The sequence below is a fragment of the Alternaria postmessia genome (genome assembly GCF_024291825.1).
Source record: "Alternaria postmessia strain BMP 2775 chromosome Unknown scaffold_26, whole genome shotgun sequence".
Taxonomy (NCBI): domain Eukaryota; kingdom Fungi; phylum Ascomycota; class Dothideomycetes; order Pleosporales; family Pleosporaceae; genus Alternaria; species Alternaria postmessia.
Genome location: NW_026260099.1, coordinates 68,784 through 89,444, shown reverse-complemented (window position 1 = coordinate 89,444; position 20,661 = coordinate 68,784). Strand labels below are relative to the sequence as shown.

Genomic DNA, 20,661 nt, shown 5'->3' with positions numbered 1-20,661 from the left:
ATGCAAAAACTGCCCATTGGTGGTATCTGGCAGCTACAGTAACTCTGAAGCCTTGAAAGCCATTCGCTGATCAGTCTCACTTGCAGAGTGCACAGTGCCTCAGGAAACCGTGCACCATGAACATCCTCGTTTTTCAACCCAAAATTGAAGAAATATTGATTCGTCTATACAGTATGCCCCGTATTCCCACACCTCAGAGCTCACGTGGTGGGTAGTACCATGGAGGTAGCACGCTTCTTGGCAATCATCTCGCAACCGGGCTAACGTCCTACACATCTCGTGTATTTTCGACTCGGAGAGTGTATATAAGGCTCTGATAGTACAGTTCCGATGATGATCACCGTTAGTCCCAAGTGAATTGCCTGAAGTCTTCTAAGCATGCATCTTGTCCTGTTTATCACTACCTTGCTCACCGTCACGGCTACTTCTATCGCAGCCCCTACCGATAATCCCGCCGAAACCACCACCAGCATTTCCATCAAGGCTGACACTGATCTCTATTCTCAGGCTTGTCCTGGTAGGCAAATTTACCACTGGCAGGGTGGAGGTTGTGAGACCGACTGGGGGAACGATTGTTATAATCGTTGTAAGAATGTTGCCGCATCCAAACGTTGCTGCATGAGAACAGTTGGTTGGTATCAGGATGGTGGAGGATGTTTGAGTCCCTGGGAGACTTGCGAGTGCACTTGTAAACGCTAGGCAGGTATGAATCTGCCCCACCAGAACTGTGCGAAGTCATGGCTACCATGATCGGTGTTTAGGACGGCTTGCTGACTCTTCAATTGTAGTACAGCTATATCGTGGTTCGTGCGCTGCCATAAGATTTCTACGGTGCTTGCATATTGGTTGGCTGTGTTGTGTGGCAGATGGTGGATGAGTTACTCAAGTTCTCGCTTGAGTTGGCTATTCAGGGCAAAGGAGGTTTAGATCTCGGTGATGACCATCGCGTTCTGGTTTCAAACAAGGGTTATTAGATCAATGATCATATAGACTGGTTTACAGCACAAACATGTCTGTCCATTACATATCACCTTTATAAGTGACTCGTGTAGGCGCGATCTCTTTTCTCAACCGAGACACAAAATCGTCTAGAGCATCCGCAGTTTCCTTGTCAGTACCTAGACTTTCACCATGGCCCGAAGTCCACCAGATGCCAACATTTACTTTTGCTGGCAGCCACTTCGCTTCTTGCAAAGCCATCATAATATGAGACTCGTAGTCCCTCTGATATGCTTGGGCAATGCGCTCCTCCCTACCCATACTGTGCGCCTGTGCACGGCGATGTCTATCCGCAAATCGCAGACGGTTACCACGACGGCCCAGGACCTCCGCAGTATCAAGTCCCAGATCAAGCTCTTCCAGGGCAGAGAAGTGTTCTAAGAGACGGAGGGAACGCTGCATGTCGTCAAGGAGCTGCAGAGACCTCGCTTGTGAGCTGGCGAAAAGTGCCACCATATTCGCTGGATGCAAAAGTACGCGCTCAATGCTGAAGTAGGGTAAAGTGATTCGTTTGACAAGCTTCCTGTTCTTGAGTCCAATTTTTCGGAAGAATTCCCGTATAACAAAGCGTATGGATTCTGAATCGTTGTGAAGAAAGAAGTTGAAGCGACCAAAGCAGTATGTGAGAACTTCGGCGTGAAAGGTACGGCTGACAAACACCAAACCTCGGATGTTTTTGAGGCCCCGTAACTTATAACCGCCACTGTGTTGCTGTTGGACAGTCATCTTAATGATTTGGCTTCGGAAGTCCTGCACTAGAACACAATGATATATCTGCTGGCGAATTTCGAGCGGTAGTCTGAGAAAGCCAGGGGCGGTAGTGGTGACGTTCGCCATCGTTGGTGACGTTCTGGATGTTCGAACGTCTGAATCAAGCATGAATAGTCGTTCGTGTCTGGAAATAGTTTCGAGAGGGATCTGCTTAAAGAATCGATTGGGATAACAAGAGTCCGATGTGGTAGTATAGGAAGTTTCATCTCAGGCTGCGGAAAGGGTCCGAGGTTAGCGCTGCGCGGCGTAGTCATCCCGCAAAGAGCCCACCACCTCTTCTGCACTATGTTATCACTCCAATCTCCCTCTGGTGGTACCTACATCCTCAGTATCGCTAGAGGGGCTTGTAGGGATTCGCACCGCCTGTTTCGCGGTTCACTGTATCAAAGAGAAAAAATAAACATCCCTCATAAGAGGATTACTTCTTCTTGCTCTAGAAGAGTATATTAAGAGCTGTGTAGACATAGATAGAAAACCTAAAAGACTTACATTATATGCTAATAAGAGATCTTACAAAGATCAATAACATTAAGCTGTAAGGTAGAGCTTGTTATTCCTGTATCTGTCTGGATTTTTTCTTGTACGAGGTAGTTTCTCAGCCCGCAACATCCATGCTACATCGAAATTGCGTTCCACCGAAGGAAGATTACATGCTTCCACAGACCCACAACATGCCATGGTATGACGGCTCAACATACTGAGCACACGCCAAAGCTTGTTTCAATATGGTATTGCTATTTGTTGTAAGTAGATTAAACACTAAAAACTACCTCCAAGCCACCTTCGCTATCGACTTGCAGTAAACATAGTATGGACAGAACCAAGAGGGATGCAAGACATAATCGCGTAACGTAGCCTATACATCATTGACAAAAGAGCTACGAACTACATCAATGACACTCTACAAAGAGATGTCAATGGACAGAGAGAGACCTGAGGAAGCGTCGATGATAGCATCAACGCAGCCGAAGTTTTGCTCAACGTCAAGGTTGCCAGGCTCCTTCCAGCCGTCGTTCTGGTAAGAGAACAGGCAAGCCTCGGATCCGACCTTCTCCATGATCTTCTTCATAGCAGTCTTCTGCTGCTCAACACCAGCGACAGCCTTTCCGTTAGACTGACCAGCGCTGGGCCAGCCGATCTCGGTGATGTACTTGCCCTTGGAAGCAGCCTCGGGGCAAACCTTGGCAGCCTGCTCGAGTTGTTGGGCAGCGAAGTCACCGGCCTCCTCAGCGGAGACGGACTGGGTGAAGTAGGGGTGGACCTGGACAGTGAAGACATCGATGTGGTCGCAGAGAGCAGCACCGTGCTCCTCCCAGGAGCCAACAGTCTCAGTGGTAGTGACAGCAACGCCCTCGTAGCCGGAGCTGACGAGTTGCTCACGGACGTAGTCGATGTAAGAACCAAGCTCGTTAACGTCGCAGTTACCGTTGAAGACACATTCGTTTCCGACAATGACCATGGCGACGGAGTCCTTGGGGGCGTTGTCGGTGATGTCCTTGAGCTGGTCGTTGGCGTAGCTGGAGAAAGGACCCCTGCCGCCCTTGCCACCGGCCTCAAGGAAGATACCGTAGATGACCTTCAATCCGTACTTCTGGCACTCAGGAACAACGTGCTCGAAGACACCGCAGTCAGTGCTGTAGGAGCGGATAGTGGTAAATCCGAGCTCAGAGATCTTCTTGATGTCGGTGGCGATCTCATCGGCGGTCTTGCAGTCACCAGAGTTAGCGTAAGGGGTGTATGTAATGGCCCACTTGTCGCCGTTGGTCTTGATGTGGTCACCCTGGTTGTAGCTGCCAGTGGGCTTGGGCTTCTCTACCTCCTTGGTGGAGCTAGGGGTTGGCTTGGGCTTCTCGGCGGAAGAGGCAGGTGCAGAGGGAGTGTAGGCAGGCTTGGAAGCCTCGGGAACCTCCGGAACGGCAGGCTTGGAGGATTCAGGAACCGAAGGGTAAGCGGGCTTAGACTCCTGGGGGACGGAAGGGTAAGCAGGCTTGGACTCCTGGGGAACGGAGGGGTATGCGGGCTGAGTAACCTCAGGTACGGTAGGGTAAGCAGGCTTGGACTCCTCCGGGACGGGCGCTGGGCCAGTGGGCTTGCCCTCCTCCTCAGTGCAGGTGGTGGACTCTGGGACAGCAGGCTTAGATGCCTCTGGGACCTCGGGAACGGCAGGCTTGGACACCTCGGGAACAGAGGGCTTGGATGCCTCAGGAGTACCGGCAGGGTAGGTTGGCTTGGGAGCCTCCATGGAAGAAGTCTTTCCCTCCTCCTCAGTGCAGGTGGTGGACGACTCTGGGACAGCGGGAACCGCTGGCTTGGTGGACTCGGGCACCGCGGGGTAGCCAGGTGCAGAAGACATTGGCACCTCGGGGTACGCGGGCATGGAGGACTCGGGCACAGCTGGGTAAGCGGGCTTGGAGGACTCAGGGACCGCAGGGTAGGCGGGCATGGAAGTTCCAGGGACTACGGGAGCAGGGCTGGAAGGCTTGGGGGCCTCTCCGGTCGAAGCCGGGACGTTAGGAGTAGGAACGACGATTGAAGTCTTTCCCTCCTCAGTGCACGACGTCTCTGGGACAGTAGGTGGGACAGCCATGGTGCTGTTGGGAGCCATGGAGGGCACTGAGTCCTGTTAGTGAATGTACTCAACGGACCACGGCTTCTCTTCGTTCACTGCTTCTTTCCAATGTTGGGTATCACATACTTGCGGTCACAGTGACGGTGTGGGTGATGATCTCGCAAGACTCCTCGGCGGCGTATCCACCATGGCGGCGCATGTGGAATCCAGTGTGAGCCTTGTGCTGCGCGGCCACAACTGACCCAACAAGGGCAGCTGCAACGAAAGAGTAACGCATCTTGAACTTGTTTACGTGGTATAGGGGTGTCTAGGGGTAGTAGGGTCGTCTGCTGAACGAGTGAAGCAGGTAATATTAAGTAAATAGATAATGAGTGACGGGGCACAAAGGCCGAAGGTTCTTGTCAACGAGGCTGGTGATGCGTAACTTGAAAGCCTTGCGTAAAGAGAAAAAGGAAGAAATCTTGGGGAACACAGCGGTTTTCATGCATGTGCCGTGGCCTGTGAGCAGCAGTTAGTGGAGAACTGCCTCCAAGGCGTTAGGTTAGGGGTCCTGGAAATTGCCCTGATCATTGTTGTACAAGAACGGCATGGACGCCATCCTACGGCTCTATTGAGATCGTGATGTGCTCCGAGCGGAAATGAGTCTGGGGTATAATTGTCGTGTTAGGTCGAAGGTGGGTCTAGTCTAAAGTCAGATGAGGTTAGTCGTCTCTTCACCCTGAACTGCCGTCCCGAGCAAACGAGTGCGTCACAGCAACAAACACCACGCCAATTCCTCGCATCAGCAGTGCCGTGAGGCGTGTGAACTTTATCGCAGCAATGCCACTTGCTGTGCGTTTCTTAGCTGCCATGTGCTCGACCTCACTTCCGGTAAGGCGCACCTCGTGTCGCTAATTGCGGTCCACCGATGCTCCCATCTTCATCAAAACCACGGCAACGCGCATATCAGCAATCACAAGCAGCAATCGCGAACGGCTAATCTTTGTGCAGCTCACAGCGGAGCCATGGCCGCAGCGTGCGCCACCATGCAGGTACAGAACGACTTGTGCAGGGTTATACCTGCGGGACGTTCTTTAATTGGCCGAAAGACCCGTCGAAGAGTTGGGGTGGGCGCTGGATGTTGGTGTGTGCCCCTTTCCTGTCACGATTCAAGGGAACGGCCGGCGCGTTAAAAACGCTTCCACCGCTATTGATGGACATCACTAAACTCTCCGCTCGACGATGCCGGACCATCGGAAGACAAGTATCCGCAAGCTGCTAAACTTAGGTGTAAGGAATTCGGTGATTTTGTACGCATCAATACGATGAGTATCTCAACTTTGCGTGCGATGTTCCGACGCAATTACGGTAGCGCGTATTTCGTTGTCGATTACCGCTACCAAGCGCTGCTGAGAACCTTGGATGTCTGGTCAGCATTGGCGACACAGATGGTTGCCGAAGGAGCGAACAGCAAGTCAGGCGACCACTTTGTACCCGCGCTGATTGAGCACATTTGACGCCTAGCATGAAGGAAGGGCTCGCCTATCAGCGATTGACGAAGCTAGCATGCGTAGCAACCAACACGTTGTATCTCTCGCATCTTGGGCTCAGTTTTCCCCTCTCCTGAAAGCTACATCGAAAGCTGAGATGTCTACAGATACATCCATGCCTTTGAAGTCCACAACCAGGGGTCTCTAGTGAATGTGCATTGTTATGCTATGAATTGCAAAGAAGGTATTGCAGCCCTAGTTCCAACGATCATCTCTCCTCTTTCGTCTTGGACCACTTCTACACCGCCTACCATCTTTACCGGCTATTATCCTGTTGTTGCCCGTAGTAGTGCGCCTTCATCATATCCGCAAAATGCTGACTTCCGTATTCACTGAAGTGTCCTTCCTTTCCTTTAGCTGTCTTGATTGCCGCCTTCGTCGAGCGTGGGAACATCTCTTCCTCATAGTCCTTCAAACCGTCATCAAGACTCTTCTCCCTACGGCATACTTTGGCAATCTCTTGAGCCAGAACCTGCGCATCCTTCATACCCACATTGACTCCTTCGCCGGCAAATGGTGTAAACACATGCGCAGCGTCCCCGATGAGGGTGACGCCTGAGCGAGGAGACCATCGGAAACCGACAGGTAGTTCGTACAAAGCACGAGCGACTGGGCTTTCTGTAGAGGAAAAGATGACCCGCTTGAGGTCATCGTGTATGTGGGAGAAGTAGCGGTCAACGTACGTCTTGAGTGCTCTCTCCCGGTCATTCCAGTCGATGCCGCAGGTTTCCAGGAAGTCCTCTGGCACACGCAACGAGGCGTAGGTCCGTAAGCTACCGTCGCCCTGCCGTTGAGACTGCACCGCGCAGTCCTTACCAAAAGCCATCATCGACCCTTCTCCCGCATATTTTAGTAGCCAGGGATTGGCCTTGACGTCGTTGCACGTTAATGCCACAGACGATATGCCCGAATAGTCCGGCATCTTATCAGTGAGAAGCTTCCGTACCTTGGACCACGCACCGTCTCCTCCAACCACAAGATCGAACCCAAGCTCTTTCGTACCATCTGCGAAATGCAAATCGTACTTCCCTTCTCCTTCAGCAGACGGCACAGCCTCTTTTAGCTTCCTTCCAAACTTCACAGACCCCTCCTTTAGATTCCCAAACATCAACGTCGCCAATGCCATTCGATCAATCTCAGGTCTTCCGTCAAACTTTTCCTCCTCCTTGACGTCCTGCTTGTCATCTCCATTCTCATCCCAGAGCACCTCTCCGTTCAAAGTCACAATCTTCATCACGTCACATTCTGGACGCGCATGTTTAACAAATTGCTCCCATAGCCCTGCTTCTTTGATGGCGAATTGGCCGGACTCGGGGTGGAGGTCTAGCGAGCCGCCTTGTGTGCGGAGTTCAGGCGAGGATTCGAAGATGCTGAAGGGGATGAGGTGCTTTTGGAGGATGTTGGCGAGGGTTAGAGAGGCAGGACCAGCACCCACAATGCCGATTTTGAGTTGGTCAGGTATGGCGGCTGACGGCATGGGTGCTTAGGGGCTATGAAAGTCTCTGGATAGTATTTCGATGATTTTGAGCTGATGCGCGCCGTTTTCCGGGTAGAAGCTGTCGTCTAGCGAGGCAGGCAATAATTGCAGGCCCAGGGAAGGTGTATCGGGGTGACTTGGTGATTCAAGATCTGATATGTTCAATATAATGACTTCAAGTCTTGTAATAAGTACTTCTGCTCATACTTTGCTGCCTAGGCCAGTATCACGTTGTCCAGATGCCTACTCAGTCTCGGGCCCTTCTACGGCGCGACAAATCTGACATCTCGGGCCCGACACCACAGGAAAAGACCGAAATACCCGTAAGGGATGCGTCGAAAGCCACACGCCAGAGATAGGGCTTCACAACACGGATGCATGTTTTTCGAATTTGCACACGCTGTGCAACATCGGATAGGCTAGCGTTCTGCACCACCGGCGCGAGGGTCGGCCGAGATCAACGTGGTTCGACCCTCGTATACTCGTTCGCGCAAATCCTAGTGGTTTATGGTAGCACACCTTATTTGCATTAAGCTTCAAGCCAAGAGACGTTGAGTGAATGATACGATCGGCGCAACAAGCCGTCACACTGTATACCATCAGGCATCAAAATCATGCTGTCTTTGTTTTTTTCCACCCAAACGAGTTTCAAAGGCTTTTCGTCTCACCACTGACATGATCGTATTCCTTTTTTTGATCGATTACCACAACTCCGGAAAGTACTTGCATCAGTTCCACGATGAGTCGAGGCGACAACGCTGTCATGTATCACACAGAGGTAGACGGTGCGCAGAGCTAAGTTTTGGACATGTAGAAATCGCCCAGCCCATACTGGGTACACGTGACATGTGCCGTGTGTTACGTCGTGTTATTGGAACGTGCTGTTGGGACCACAATTTTTGACACCCAACGTGCGATAAGACCCTGGCAGCTTGCGAATCCAGAACCCGGCACGTCATCGCAATGCGATGATCATCCCAAACCCAGCCCTCCTCCGCCTTTACCAAAACCGGGTCTCCTGTTAGCCAGGGCAATGTTATGGACCGTGTTTCCAACCCTTACTTTGACGGCATCAAAAGCAGCTTCTGGCGCCTGGATGAATTTACTGGTGTCGATATTCTGAACCAGAGTCGTCCACTCGGTATCGGGCTCAGCCAAGTTCCAAGCTATGCTGACGTGGAAATATTGCGAATAATCATGGCTGTGAGGCTCATTCTTGTCGACCTCGTTCTTGTCGACCTTCCTCCGCTTCGGACCGTCGTTAGAGTCGTGGCTTTCCATCGGACCGTCTCCCACTCCGCCTGTATACAGACCTGGATGGCCACTATACTGGGTCGCGTCGTTACATGCCTGCAGTAGGCGGTTAAGTTCATTCAGTTTCGACTGCTTGATGCCAAGGACCAGAAACCATCGATTGCGCTCAAAATTGGGTACCCACTTCAAACTCTGAAACTCAAAGTTGAAAGCCCGCACAGCGCATCGCCGCACAGCAACGCTCATTGTTTTGAGAAATGGTTCCCTGTCATCAGTGTTGATCTGCAGGGTTCGCGACAAGGACACATGAAGAGGTAGCGATGCACCCAACTCTGACTGAAGAGACGGTATGATCTCTGGTACGGGCAGCTTCTTTGTTCGCTTTGCATTCTGGAGAGCAATCGATTCTCTCACATGCTGTAGCAGGCTGTGAAGAGCATCGGATTCAGGCTGTGTAGGTATCCCTCGAACGCGTTAGTCTATATTATCCACGTTGATGGTGAATTGGTCCGGGTATCCTTACACTCTAAGTAAACATGACTAGGCCATTTGCCCTCGACATGAGGTACAGCCCGCTTGCGTCCGCCGTGTAGGCTTGGGTTGTCGCTAGTGCTGACACGCGCATTTGTCGCGTAAAGGTCGTGAAAGGCTGACGGAAGGGGTGGCAGAGCGTTGCTGGACTCGCTGTGCTTGCGCTTCGACGTAGATTTGGCGGCAGCTTGTGCCGCCTGGGCGTCTACATCAAGGCTCTTATCATCATCATCCGAGGCGGAATCTGGATAATCCACCAGGGACATGGTGGGCTGGATCGCGTTGGTGAGGGATCATCGCAGCTGTCGTCACTCGTGGAGAGCACCAAGCGGCCGCCCCACTCCCAGCCTAGCGCATCCGCATGACGTATGGCTGCGATTGGGCCGCTCTTTTCAACAAGAGCGGACAAGAAGAAATCTGACGCAGGGCCGCGACTGCGAACCGATGACATGTACGCGTCCACGGTACCTGCCAAGTCAGGCCTTTATGTAGTTCGCTCTCCCTCCCGTCACCTGTTCACTCTTCGTATCCATCTATAGCACCTGACACTTGTCTGACCATCAAACTTCCACTGTGCAATCACTCCAACTTTCATACAGTCTCGCATTGCCAAAACATTAACAACAGAACCTAAGCATCATGGAGGCGGTAAGTTCGTCTTTCACTTATCCGGTTGCATGGCGATCCATATACTGTGCCTCGCACATGCGCCGGCACGCCTCACCCAACCCGTCTGACTTCAGTTCGGCGCAACCATCCGTTCCTGAATCCAAAAGCTGACCTGACAGGCCAAACATGCGCTGATCGATCCTTTGATCGAACCAGACCCAAGCGACGAGACTGGATTGAACAGCCACTTCCGTTCGACATTTGCGCCTGCAGCGCCCATCACACCACCCGGATCCGCTGGAGAATCCAAGGGCCACCCATCCGTTAGTGTTCAAAACACCGGCAGTTCAGTTGAGACCAATCCTTTCCGCCGCCATTCCAGGGCCTCGTCCGAGTCAAAGGGTGCTTCGGCATCAGTGTCGCAGGTTGGGCAGAGTACACCACAGAGTAGGAGGTATGACTACCCATCCCCTCCCAACTCTGCCAGCCCTAGACGCGCCCATTTCTCTGAGAACCACCGCGCGGAAATTTTTGGACCCATGAATGAACGCCGACCCCGACGATCCAGCGACCATGCGCCATCCGCCATGCAAAAGAGCCTACCTACTCGCGCCCGTGCAGGTTCATTGAAAGAGCGTTATCCTGGAGACAAGTCACACAGGCCACTTGACCAACTGCGTCATGATGAGAAAGTTGCTCACCGTGCTCCTCACCTTAGGAAAAAGAACTTTCAAGGCGCCGACGTCATCGATCGTCTTGACAAAGCAAGCTTTGGTCGGTACCACCATGAGGGCCCCTACGATGCCGCCAGTATCGCTCGGAACAGGGATACCAAGTACAGCCCTCTCGCGGCGGTTAAGAACTCGAACGAGGAGGCCCTGAGGGCTACCCCACGAGAGAACATTATCGATTCTGTACAAAGGCATCGTCCTCTTGAGGGTGTTGCTATAGTACCACCTGGCATGGCTGATCGTTTCGGAAGGGTTCTCGATTATGAAGAGGGAGCCGACCTGCAGCGAGAGCCTGGAGGTGACTACCGTCGTTGGCCTGGTGTCGTACGTACTCTTACTGGTTTTCTTTGCCCAAAGCCTTGCTAACAAAAGATAGGAATACCACCCAGACGATCTCAAAGGCAAAGGCGAGCCTTCTTTCACCATCGAAAAGGCCCTGAAGGACCACAAGCGTCTCGGCGACACTGGTACTGAGATGACCTCCCGTAGCCATCGCACACGTAGCGTGGGTCATGCCGAAGCACCCGGTATCGTCCCATCCGTCGCTACCGATCCGGAAGCATCCGGCGTCGGCCGCAGCAACACTACTGGCAGGAGTGTTGGTGGCGCAATCAGGAAGCGCATTGGCAGCATTCGTCGTCGCAAGCAAGAGGTTGAGGTCTAGGGGATCCCCCTCTTTCCCCGTTCGAAGCGATGCTCCGATGTTCCACACGCACACGCAACGGCATGATACCCCATCCCGTTTGAGTAATTCTCCAAAATTGTACAAATACGCATCGCAACCTGAGGCGTGTTGAGCGTCTCTGTTTTCCTTTTGTTCCTAGGTTCAGATTAGCGCACATCTGACTCACGTCAGTGGTATATTTTATTTTGCGCAGCATATGGACTCGATTGTATAGTCGGAGTCGTGTACGATAATACGAGTAGTGGCTAGCATATTACGAATAATGATACTTACCCCTGAACGACCGTGGACCAATCTCTTGATTTGAATTTCCTTTGAAGTCGGTAAGTTGTTTTGAATGTATGGATATTGTACTTAATGATTCTCTCCTATCCTCGACCTGCGCGGACAATGAGTGATATCCAAATGCCCAACCACATACCCAATCAAAATGCCTACGCTAAAGACATTTCTCCCCAAACCTAGCGAACGTCCCACAAAACGCCATTGAAGTCCGATAACAACCAAACTCCACAATGCGCGCTGGAATATGCAACAAAGCGCAATGGAAAAGCGAACGAGTCAAGCAAAGACAGCCCCCAATACAACAAAGTGTACGAACCTATACGCCACAACATGCCCGCATCACTGGTGAAGGAAAGAAGCCTCCATTCCATCACATAAAACTCATCTTGACTTCCTTCTCTTGCCCAAAATCATCGTCAAACTCATCAGCCCAAGCATTATGACCTAGATCTCCTGACGCACCACCCGCGTTACCCGCGTAAGATTCAGTTTTAGCAGAGCGCAAAGGCGGGCGTTCAGCAGGCGTAGGATCATCCCAAGAAGGCTGAGCATCTGGGTTCCAAGGAGCGCCAGACGACCCGTTTTTACTGGGCGTTGCGGAGTCCCAAGGCGAAGAGGTACCGGAGCGACTCGGATGAGCAGGTAGAGGTGATAGGGGTAACGGGGATTTATTATTGGGGGTCGAGGCGGACGCTGGTGGATCGCGGAAAGAAGTGTCGAATGTCATTTCCATCTGACCCGCGCCGGGATCGTCGAACTCGTCGTATTCTTCGTATCGGCCGTTTGAAGAAGATGTCGTCTTTTTGGGATCTGTGGCTGAAACGCCTAGACTGTCGTTGTAACTCTTCGTTTCCCTAAGCGTAGAGTATGGACTTGTTGTCTGCGATGGCGAAACGGTTGCGATGTCGATCTTCATGGGCGGGAGTGTACTCTTGATTTCCTTGATCTCAAACTCGGCTTCGGCGTTATATTCTTTACTTTCTGCGGCCAGAGTTGCTACCTCCTTTCTTATGGCATCGATGTCGAACATGACCTGATTTTCTGCAAGTTTCGCCGGGTCTTGATCTTGGTCTAGTTTCCGATGGCCTGGTGGAACGGCATTTGAATTTTCATCATAGACTTCCCAGTCCTTCTTGTCCTTCTTCTTCTTCGACCACCAGCTCAGTTTACTACCTCTCTTCTCCTTCTCTTGCGCCTTCTTTTCCAGTTCTCTTCGCGCTTCTTCGATTTCGTTGATAAGTTCGCGCTGCCGCACTTCGTGATTCTCAGGATCTGGGTCTTCGATTTCGGCGAACTCATCGGACTCAACTAGCCACCCGACTTCGCGGAGTAACTTGGGCATGGCAGCACGGTAGGCCATGTGGCCAGGGACCAATTCGGTAACGTTGACGTTTTCAATGGTTGGTATCTGAACGGGCGCAAGACCAGCTACGCGCATTACTCCGCCACTGGTTGCGCGGAAAAGGTAGCCTATGCAGAATATTAGTAGTAGAAAGTGGTAGCAGTGTACATGACATACCCAAGATCCAGTCGTTGGTGGCATACCCATTGACAAACCTTCCAGGTACAACAGATCTTGCCCTAACGTACTCATCATGCTTGGCTACGGCTGGTGTACCAAACATGTAGACGTTCTGTACAATTCCGAATGCTCCTCGGTTCGCGAGTTCCTTTAGACATGAGAAAATGACTCTCGATCCCAGCGAGAAACCGACGAGAGTGACAGGTCTTGTGCCTAGATTGCGATCGATGAGGGAATCTGCAAGAATCAATCCAGCCATATCTGCTCTGGCCTGCGAAACGATCCACGGATTATCGATCAGATAAGAGAGTTTAGTCAAAGCCAGGGGGAGTGTCATGGCGGCCATGAGGGCAGTGAGGATGGTACTTCCTAGCACTTGTTGGAGACCTTGTGTGAGAGCCTAGCATGGTCAATGAATACCTTCTGAATTGCATGTATAAACTCACTTCGGTGGCAAGAATGTTGATTGTGTCACCCATGCTCCTGAGCATCTCTGGCTCCCACAGCACGGAATATATGTCTCCCATGATGGGGTCCACAGTACTGTACGGTAAGCGGACGTCATCCACCTTGCCGTTCATCCAGCCCGCCAACGTAATGATGAGATGAGTCCTCTTGTTGTTGTGAAGCGGTCGATACTCGAATGTCTTGACAGCACCTGTTCGTCTGTTCATGGCGCGCACACCAACAGTACTGCCTGTAACTACACCAGTAGATGTAATGATAGCGGCACCTCCGGCACCTGCCAGAAAACTACTCGTGCCTGCTACTCCGATAGTCGTGAAACCCGCAGCGAGACCAGCACCAATGACCGGAGCCAACAGGCCGGCGGATAAACCGATGACGAGCCCACCACCAACAGTCGCAAGACCCATGAATGCCAATCGCTTATTGCGCGCCCGCTTAGCTCGGTTGACCATGTGCTCATCTTCATTCCAGTTCTCCTTATCTGCTTGTTCTTGCATCTCCAAAGCATCTGTAACACGCTTCTCGAAGCGGCAGCTTTCCAGCCAGTCTACACTGAGATACTTTCCGACCTGCTCAAACAACTCTCTTGAACGTGAGTCGTAAACAGAGTCAGCGATGAGCACCAAAAACAGGTCGCACAAGACGGTCCATCGCAGATCAATGTCTAGATTTTTGCTGGTCGGGAGTTGGGATGGTGATCTAACTTCTGGATAATCAAAATCGTCATCTTGATGTTCTTGATATGGCGGCGGGGGTGGTGTTTGTAGGTCGTCTTGCGAATCCGTTGCCGATGCTCTCTTCGATTGTAGCTCCTTTACGGGCGATTCAGGGCGCGGCGATGATACAGACGGTCTGGCAGAGTCAGATTCATTTACCGTCTCTGCGTCCTCCGCTGCCGGGTTCTTCACTCGAGCATTCTGCATCAATGCTGGCGTAAGATCTGCTGGAACAACGCCATGTTCAGACAACTGCTCGATCATGATTTGCTCAGAAGCATTGATATCCATGTGGCCATAGATTTTGACCATGATCTTCTGTGCCCACATTTTTGTTGTGCCTGACTGTAGCTCAAGCAGCTTTTTCATTTTCTTGTTATTTGTCTGGAAATTTGAAAACTTGCGTTCCATTTCCACCATGGCCAAGCGTACCAGTCCAACATATGCGACACGCTGTCCTTCAGTAAGGAGGTTCTTTGTCGCCTGCATTTGCGAGAGCGGATCCCGACCCTCCTCATCCTCATCAGCTAGTGCGGTACTTCTCTCCTTGAACAGATAGGCGGTGTTGTCGTCCATGCTCGTCTGCGAGTCGGCATCGTCGTCCATGATTACTCTGGTGTATCCTTTGGCAGCACCTCCGACGTTGCCATAGCCGTGCATGTCTTCCAGTTCTTCCGTGTTTTCCCTCGCAATGAGCCTGTTGTCGTCGTCGTACATGTCGTATCGCGCGTATGCCGGCATCGTCTGCCATTCACCGTCGTCCTCTTCTTCCTTCTCGTCCTTGACTTCCCTCTGCGATTGTATGACTGCATGCTGATGTGAATACTCGGATATAGTCGGGACGCTCGCGACGCTTGTTTGGAGGCGGTGTGAAGGTGCTGTATTCGTGCTTGTGGGTGTTTCGGTGGCTTCGGAAGGCTTTGTAGTCTCTGGTGTATCTTGCTTCGTCTCTACTGGCTTGTCCTCGGGTAGGTTTGGGTCGGCTTTCTCCACGGGCTCCTTTACCTGCCCATTGACATGTGGCAGCGCATCGCTTTCCGTTTCAGCGCCCTCAGGAACGGTCTCTGGAAGCTTTGTTTGTGTATCGTCCGCCTTGACCTGTTCCTTTTCCTGGTCCGCAATCGCGACCTTGTCCGGGCTCGGGGGCGTGGAAGCTACGGCATCCTCAAACTGCTCCCCCTCGGAATCCGAACTGTCTTGGACGGGCGTACGCGGCCTCCGCTTCCTGATGGGCAAGCCAAAATCATCGTATTCAATCGCTTCATTATGTTCCTTCTTCACCTCCGCGGTCTCGGCATTATTTCCCTCATTCTTGGGGGCCTCGGCGGGGTTCTCGCTCATACTGGTGGGGACTACCGTGAGAAACGCATGGAGAGACAGGTTCGCAGTCGTATCAAGAGGAAAGCGCGCAGGGAGCCGCCGTAGGAAAGAATTCAACTATGTGTCCGAGAATATACAAGCAGGCGTGCAATGCCCAGAGGCGGATTTACTAAAGCGGAGAGCAACGGTACAAGCCGCAGATGTCGGATACCACGGTAGCGTGGCACGCGTGGCTGGTGCGCTAGATTCCGCCCTTGGCTCGAACTTTTGGCCGCATCCAACTTTTTTCCCCGCGAACAATCAACTGCTCCAACACACAAAGTCGCAATGAAGTTAAAGCGCGCCAAGGTAACCAACTTCAGTCTGTCACAGCCACCTGAACAATTTACTCATCTTAAGATAGGCGTACAAGAAGCAGCTCCATCAATACGAACTCAACTTCGGCTTCCGCGAACCCTATCAAGTCCTGCTTGATTCACAGATCCTCGAAGATGCCTACTCGTGCAAAATTGACCTGCTCGCGCGACTGCAAAAGCTGCTTGGCGCGCAGGTAAAGCCCATGATCACGACTTGCGACATGCGACACCTCTACAACGCAGAACCGAAGAACGAGACCCTCATATTACAAGCCAAAGAGTACGAGCGCCGGCGGTGCAACCACCAAGACTTGGAGAAGCCGCTGAGCACACTGGAATGTCTGAGCTCTGTAGTGGACCCCAAGGACAATGCGACCAACAAGCATCGATATGTGGTTGCGGCCAACGACCCGGACACGCGCGCAAAAATGCGACAAATCGCCGGCGTGCCAATCATATACCTGTCCAAGTCTATAGTTCTCATGGAGTCTATGGCTGAGGCGACGGAGCAACATCGCGAGCGAGAGGAAAAGTCAAAGTTCAAACTGGGGCTCAAAGGCCAGCGGAAGCCAGACGAGGCGCCCAAGAGGAAGAGAGAAGACGAGGGACAAGCTGGACAAGGCGATCAATCTATTGAAGATCAGGCTACTGGAGACGCGAGGCCCAAGGCGAAGAAGCGCAAGGGGCCCAAGGGACCTAATCCGCTGAGTGTCAAGAAGCCGAAGAAGGAGAAGACGGCCCAGCCAAGTGCTGCCAAGAAGACGCGACCATCCACATCAGAGACCGACGGTGACAAGAAGAGAGGCGAACGTGAAGAATCTGCGCCTCGCAAGAGGAGAAGGAAGCACAAGTCCAAGGCTGACGGAGGCGGGGATGCGCCGGATGGAGGAGAGCCTTCAGAGCCAACTTCGCCATGATAGCTAGCAAAAGGCTTAGGTTGAGGTCTGGATCAAAATGCGATACCCGAACCACTGGACACCGTCAGACCAGATCTGAAAGCAAAAGTTGAGAGGGCGCAACCTACCCCAGTTGTATGCCATTTATATTACAAGATAATTAGGGTGCGCGCGGTGAGGAAGAACATGTGCCTAGGGAGCTTATACTCTTTTGCCCTGTGCAAGGAGATCAGAGACTTTGGGCGGAAGGATAAGCGCACTGCGGTCATTGCGCTTCACAAACTCGACCACGACTTCAGCCGTCTTTTCAGGGAGGTCTTCGTGGAGGAAATGACCAGCGGCGGGAAAAACTTGGAGTTGGAATTTGCCTGCATTATATTAGATACCACACACAAAAGCAACAAGTCCGTAGAACATACCCTGCATCTGTCCAATCATCAGTTCCTTGTCCAACCTGTCGGTTCCAGCGAGCAGCAAAAGCTTGGCTCCTTTTCCACTGAGGAACTTGCTGCTCATGCCAGTGAACCAATTCTCCCAGTATGGTTCTGTGCTCGCAAGCTCTGTCCGCCAAGCCCAGCGCCCATCTGAGTTTTGTAACAGCAGGCTCGGTACGCTTGCTCTTGCCGACTGTGGGTTGCGGATCGTCCGTGATCGTATATGCCACTCGATAGCAGCAGGAAGCGAAGGAAACGACTTGGGCCTGCTCGCAAGGTACGTGTGCATGTGTCCCAGCGTTTCCATGGCTGATCCTTCGACGACATCAAGCACTCCAAAGCCTAGTAACTTACTTCCCAGTAGGCCCTTGTTCGCGGCATCAGTAACAACAGCACCGCCCAGACTGTGCCCTATCAGGACGACCTGAGGGAGTTCTTTCCAGCTCATCTTGCTCTGGGTGAGCGACAGCATGTCCACTAGGTCTTCACTAAGCTGCCCAATGCTGAGGTCGTTGTCCACCTCCCCACTAGCGTTCCATACTACACTTCCGTGGTCGCGTGCTTCGACAGCCAGTATCCCGATTTCTGGCATAGCCCTGCGAATCTCCTTGGCCGCCAGCGCAAAGGTCATTGCCGAGCTTCCTGCGCCATGATGGAGTACTACCAAGGGTGCTTTGGCTGTCGCTGGTGGTGTGAGGTAGACATGAAACTTGGCATGTCCTGACCCATCCCTGTCCTGTTCAAGATAGAACTCTTGGGCATAGTAGTCGGACCAATGTATTGCGGGGGCGGGCCTTAGTGTATTTGACGGTCTGACAGTACCGGTGCTAGACATTGACGATGCCGAGGACGAGTCATCTTCGTACTCGGGAGGCTCCTCCTGCAAGGGCTCTGGCGGTGGCAGGGAAGAAAGTTTGGTCTTCGCGAACTCTCTAGCCAAGCTGGACATGGTGTGTGGCTTGGACGAGGCTGTTTGTGTCGGAAATCAGGGTTTGGTGAAGCGTGGAGATCCGCACATCGGTGATTGGACAGCTAGCGTGTCTTCAGCTTTCCAATATGTCGTGGCCTGGAGGCGTGAGGGGATTTGACACGGGTGGGGTTCTATCTGGTAGATGGCAGGGATCAACGCCAAATGTCCTAACACGCAGCCGTTCGAAGGAAGAATCGATGCATCGCGGACCCCGTTTCGCAATCCAATGACGCAGCGGCGTCTAGATGACAGTGAGATACGGCGCAAGGCTGGGCGTACCGTCGAGCTGGTTGGCGAATTCACGGATCGCTTGGAGGTTTCCGCGGGACGATCTAGGCTTTTGATGTGCCGCTAGTCGCGAACCCGGATGGATGTGATAATGACGTCGGTCGATCTTTGTCTTAGCGTCCCAGCCGCGAGTAAAACCTCCACGCCCCCAGTCGCATTATGAATGCTTCACGAGCTTCGAAGAGCTCTCATTTTATCAAAACTTTCCGGGACCTGTTGCAGAGTCTTTTGCATCCTTGACAACTGGTATTGTCCGCCTGAAGTGTTATACTGCAACTGTTTTTAGTTCAGCAATAGCTTGGAATGCCCAGCATGTGGAGCGGCAAGGACAATGGAGACCAGGACGGCCTGAGGGCTGAAGAACCACATCCAATTCCCAATGACGATGGAGCGTCGAGGTCATCCAGGAGAAGCCATCAACCATCGAGGAGAAGCGAAGAGCCAACCGAGAGGACCCGGCTTCTCGACCGTCCTAGGCCACCGCCCAATTCAGACGGCTACCTTGACCCAGATGATCCAGCAGTATGTTCTTCAGTCTTCATACAAAGTGTTTATCTAACCATGCCAGGTATCGCCATACAACCTCTGGACGGTTCGCGCTATGCGCTACCTGACCATCCTCTTCCTCGTCATCACCTTCTTGTGGTGGGTACTATTGCTGGTATCCATCTTCGTCTCCCCTCCTGGCCTACACACTCGCGGATCCGGTTTCTTCGACTTTGCCTACACATGTCTAACCCTCGGCAATCTCCTCGTCGCAACCATCTTCTTCGTTACGCCTGCCAGAGGTCTGCGCATCACCACAGCCATCATCGCCGGACTTTTGGCTATCGACATGATCCTTATCCTAGCCGTACCACGCATCAGGCTCGAGGAAGGTTGGGTTGGTATTGCAAGTGTCGTCTGGGCTTTCGTCATGGCTGTCTGGTGCATTTTGACTGACCGTGTCGTCGCATACGGCAAGCATGAAGAGGAGGAACGTCTTACCGGTCGCGCTGAGACACGCCGCACACTAAAGGAATGGCTCGCTGTCACTGTCGCTACAATCCTCACCGTCATCTTCATTGTCATTGTCATCTTAATGACCGGAACTCTCGGCATGCGTGCTCGCGACGCAACACTCAAGATGTATGGCGACCGAATCCTTGTAGACGGCGACAAGTACGCCGTGCATCTCGCCTGTGTCGGAAACGCGTCTGAAACCAGCGGATCCAAGGACCCTACTATTCTCCTCGAGGCCGGCGAGACGCCACTGGAGTATGACTTCGAGCACTGGGCTTACGCAGCTTACAAGAACGGTACCATCTCCCGCTACTGCTACTGGGATCGTCCCGGCTACGCCTTCTCCGACAATGCACCCTCACCACACTCAGCCGGCATGTCCGCGGACGCTTTCTCCGAAGCTCTTGCCAAGTCTGGAGAAGAGGGACCTTGGATTCTCGTTTCCGCTGGTACTGGCAGCATCGTTTCCCGCATCTTCAGTTCGCGCCACATGAAGCAGGTTGTTGGTATCATGATGGTCGACCCCCTTCACGAGGACCTTCTTCACCGTTACGGCGGCGCAGGACGTGGTTTCATCCTTTGGGCCTGGGGTATCATTTCGCCGCTTGGTACTGTTCGTCTTGCAGGCGCACTCTTCAAGGGTCGCACACGTGAGGACCGTGTATACGGTCGCAACGCATACCAGTCAGGCAAATACATCAAGGCGCAGCTGCAAGAGAACCTCGTCGCAGACAGCCTTTCCAAGAACGAGGTCTCCTCTGCTAGGAATATCCAGAGCGCCAACACTCCACTTGTCGTCGTGTCTAGTGGCATCGAAGTCAGGAGGGACAGCGAATGGGAGCGAAAGCAAAAGGACCTCACTACTCTGACAGACAACCTAGTCAGCTGGGATGTTGTCAACAAGGCGCCTCACCAGGTTTGGAACACACTCGATGGACGCACCGTCATGGAGAAGCGTCTCAAGCAGCTCGTCAAGGCTGCGCACAAGGTCAAGAGCGAGACTGAACCCGAGAAGGAGCAGTAGGAGTATCTATCTACAGCGGAGATTATGCTTCACAACATAGTGGATGCACCACCGTATAGTAGAGATGCAATTGCGGAAAATCTTTCTTTTCCAAAGTTGATCTTTGTTTCTTGTTATCAGGTTTTCCTACGCATACCCTTAGGCGTTGCATATTGAGTTCTTTTGTTTCCTTTTACGTAGCATGAGCACATACCAGATACTAGTCTAATGTTTAAGACCATGTTC

General features: G+C 52.4%; 9 protein-coding genes across 9 annotated transcripts; 3 read left to right on the top strand and 6 right to left on the bottom strand.

Moving 5' to 3' along the window:
• Positions 1-1,020: 1,020 nt before the first annotated feature.
• On the bottom strand, positions 1,021-1,836 carry J4E82_005104 (uncharacterized protein; the record flags this gene model as incomplete). Its single annotated transcript, XM_051731374.1, has 1 exon — positions 1,021-1,836. One exon carries the CDS (start codon positions 1,834-1,836, stop codon positions 1,021-1,023), a length of 816 nt encoding a protein of 271 aa, XP_051588812.1.
• An 835-nt stretch (positions 1,837-2,671) lies between these two features.
• On the bottom strand, positions 2,672-4,616 carry J4E82_005103 (uncharacterized protein; the record flags this gene model as incomplete). Its single annotated transcript, XM_051731373.1, has 2 exons — positions 2,672-4,383; positions 4,466-4,616. 2 exons carry the CDS (start codon positions 4,614-4,616, stop codon positions 2,672-2,674), a joined length of 1,863 nt encoding a protein of 620 aa, XP_051588811.1.
• Positions 4,617-6,124: 1,508 nt separating this feature from the next.
• Positions 6,125-7,345, bottom strand: J4E82_005102 (uncharacterized protein; the record flags this gene model as incomplete). The annotated part of the gene is made up of 1 exon (XM_051731372.1): positions 6,125-7,345. One exon carries the CDS (start codon positions 7,343-7,345, stop codon positions 6,125-6,127), a length of 1,221 nt encoding a protein of 406 aa, XP_051588810.1.
• Positions 7,346-8,317: 972 nt separating this feature from the next.
• J4E82_005101 (uncharacterized protein) lies at positions 8,318-9,396 on the bottom strand (the record flags this gene model as incomplete). Its single annotated transcript, XM_051731371.1, has 2 exons — positions 8,318-9,063; positions 9,123-9,396. 2 exons carry the CDS (start codon positions 9,394-9,396, stop codon positions 8,318-8,320), a joined length of 1,020 nt encoding a protein of 339 aa, XP_051588809.1.
• A 373-nt stretch (positions 9,397-9,769) lies between these two features.
• Positions 9,770-11,134, top strand: J4E82_005100 (uncharacterized protein; the record flags this gene model as incomplete). Its single annotated transcript, XM_051731370.1, has 3 exons — positions 9,770-9,778; positions 9,919-10,794; positions 10,847-11,134. 3 exons carry the CDS (start codon positions 9,770-9,772, stop codon positions 11,132-11,134), a joined length of 1,173 nt encoding a protein of 390 aa, XP_051588808.1.
• A 676-nt stretch (positions 11,135-11,810) lies between these two features.
• Positions 11,811-15,487, bottom strand: J4E82_005099 (uncharacterized protein; the record flags this gene model as incomplete). The annotated part of the gene is made up of 3 exons (XM_051731369.1): positions 11,811-12,910; positions 12,960-13,362; positions 13,409-15,487. The coding sequence occupies 3 exons, from the start codon at positions 15,485-15,487 to the stop codon at positions 11,811-11,813; spliced, it is 3,582 nt and encodes a 1,193-aa protein (XP_051588807.1).
• Positions 15,488-15,793: 306 nt separating this feature from the next.
• J4E82_005098 (uncharacterized protein) lies at positions 15,794-16,739 on the top strand (the record flags this gene model as incomplete). The annotated part of the gene is made up of 2 exons (XM_051731368.1): positions 15,794-15,814; positions 15,870-16,739. 2 exons carry the CDS (start codon positions 15,794-15,796, stop codon positions 16,737-16,739), a joined length of 891 nt encoding a protein of 296 aa, XP_051588806.1.
• A 180-nt stretch (positions 16,740-16,919) lies between these two features.
• Positions 16,920-18,101, bottom strand: J4E82_005097 (uncharacterized protein; the record flags this gene model as incomplete). The annotated part of the gene is made up of 2 exons (XM_051731367.1): positions 16,920-17,086; positions 17,138-18,101. The coding sequence occupies 2 exons, from the start codon at positions 18,099-18,101 to the stop codon at positions 16,920-16,922; spliced, it is 1,131 nt and encodes a 376-aa protein (XP_051588805.1).
• Positions 18,102-18,713: 612 nt separating this feature from the next.
• Positions 18,714-20,436, top strand: J4E82_005096 (uncharacterized protein; the record flags this gene model as incomplete). The annotated part of the gene is made up of 2 exons (XM_051731366.1): positions 18,714-18,932; positions 18,979-20,436. The coding sequence occupies 2 exons, from the start codon at positions 18,714-18,716 to the stop codon at positions 20,434-20,436; spliced, it is 1,677 nt and encodes a 558-aa protein (XP_051588804.1).
• Positions 20,437-20,661: the final 225 nt, after the last annotated feature.